Source organism: Orycteropus afer, unplaced genomic scaffold (genome assembly GCF_000298275.1).
Source record: "Orycteropus afer afer isolate SDZICR_OR568_19922 unplaced genomic scaffold, OryAfe1.0 scaffold00049, whole genome shotgun sequence".
NCBI lineage: Eukaryota > Metazoa > Chordata > Mammalia > Tubulidentata > Orycteropodidae > Orycteropus > Orycteropus afer.
This window is the reverse complement of record NW_006921636.1, coordinates 6,562,501-6,564,254: the sequence shown is the minus strand read 5'-3', so window position 1 is coordinate 6,564,254 and position 1,754 is coordinate 6,562,501. Positions and strand designations below refer to the sequence as shown.

The 1,754-nt window shown below is 46.0% G+C and overlaps 1 protein-coding gene across 1 annotated transcript in view; it reads left to right on the top strand.

Annotated features, from left to right (window-relative positions):
• The window catches only part of SLC9A8 (solute carrier family 9 member A8), an 85,627-nt gene that overhangs the window by 43,738 nt on the left and 40,135 nt on the right, over positions 1 to 1,754 (top strand). Inside the window, exons 7-8 of the mRNA XM_007938324.2 lie at positions 160 to 261; positions 1,671 to 1,705. Of these exons, the coding sequence (XP_007936515.1) occupies positions 160 to 261; positions 1,671 to 1,705 (137 nt within the window). The remainder of the gene's footprint in view (positions 1 to 159; positions 262 to 1,670; positions 1,706 to 1,754) is intronic.

Genomic DNA, 1,754 nt, shown 5'->3' with positions numbered 1-1,754 from the left:
TGCGTGACTTGTGGGGGCACAGGATGACTCCCCAGTTTCCAGTTCGCCGAGCCCCCTTCACTGAGAATCGGCGTGTGAGGAGGGCCGGGTGGGGGCCATGCCTTCACTGACAAAACCGGCTTTTCTAATGAGTCCTTTCATTTCCTCTCTTTCAAACAGGGTAACTTCTTTCAAAATATTGGTTCCATCACCTTGTTTGCTGTTTTTGGTACAGCAATTTCCGCTTTTGTAGTAGGTGGAGGAATTTATTTTCTGGGTCAGGTAAGAAAAACACCTTTGAAACACTTCAAAAATCTTACATTGTTTGAGCTAGTAGGGAGGCGGGGGTAGGGACGCCCCCACAGGCCCCGAGTTTCCTTTTTGGGTCACATACCCCCTCGGAAGGAAATCCAGACTCCATAAGGCAGAGTAACCAAACCGATTCCATAGGACAGAGTAGAACTGCCCCTATAGAGTTCCCAAGTCTGGAAAGCCTTGACAGAAGCAGACTGCCTCATCTTTTCTCCTGTGGAGCGGCAGGCGGCGTTTTGGTTAGCAGCCCAGTGTTTTAGCCACAGCGCCACCAGAGCTCCTGAGGCACAGTAAAGACATGCTCAGATAGTTCCTGAGTGTCCTGGAGGAACTTTGGTATCTGAAATTGAGTGAATCTTTTCCGTTGTCCAAAACTGTTTGATCTTACTTGCAAACAATGCTAGATGACCTGTTGGAATGCCTGCCAGTAGAATGGATATCGTCAGGGTCTTCCCGTTACAACATCAGTGTGTCGGTTGTCAGGTAGGCCAAATCAAGGTGGAATGCTGTGTTTCCATAAAAATTTACATTTTTCAAGTCTGTGCACTCAATTCTAGGCTGTCCACCTGTAAAATTACACGCCCTGACTGGTAAGTACTGGGCTGCTAGCCAGAAGGTTGGCAGTTCGAACCCACCAGCCACTCTGCAGAAGGATGCAGCATTCTGCTTCTGTAAAGATTTACTGCCTTGGAAGCCCTATGGGGCAGTTCTACTCTGTCCTGTAGGGTCGCTATGAGTTGGAGTTGACTCAACGAAAGTGGATTTTAGTTTGGCTCAGATTTCCTCCATTGCTAAGCTACTTCCCACGGTCATCAGTGGGGTGTTCTGTACTTTAGAATTCAAATTAATTTGTAATAATTTCAATTAAACATACCTAGGAAGGTCATATCCCTAGTTACAGAAGGTTTGCTGACCCCAGTTCTGTAAACTGACTTTGAACTTCAGGCATCTATCTGGGTAACTGGCAGGTTTCTCTTCGTGTATCAGCCCTGCCATTTTCCTTTGATGGCTGTAGTCGAAAGCCCATTCCATCTGATAGTCACCTTTATGGTGGCCTCAGTGGTTCCAGAAGAAATCCGTCTGCTGGGCTGCCTCCCTCATTGCTCAGCTTCTCTAGTGTCAGATAGAAATCCACTGGAGAGAAGAAGACTGTGGTTCATTGGGCTTAAACAAGGTAGCATTCTCTTCCTTACTTTGGTCCTGTGATGATGGATACATGCTTAAACTAAACTGTGGGAGTGTTCTTTTCAAATGGTTTGGGGACTGAAGATTAATGTCCTTACTAGTTAGTAATAAAGCACTAATGGGCATTTTAATCTTCTTGGCTGTTCTCCAGGGATTGTTTTTGTGTCTGTGTGTTTGTGTGTTTTATTTTACAGGCTGATGTAATCTCTAAACTCAACATGACAGACAGGTAAAGCCTTCCTACTGTGACACACATGTGCCTACTTCTCAGACGGGGG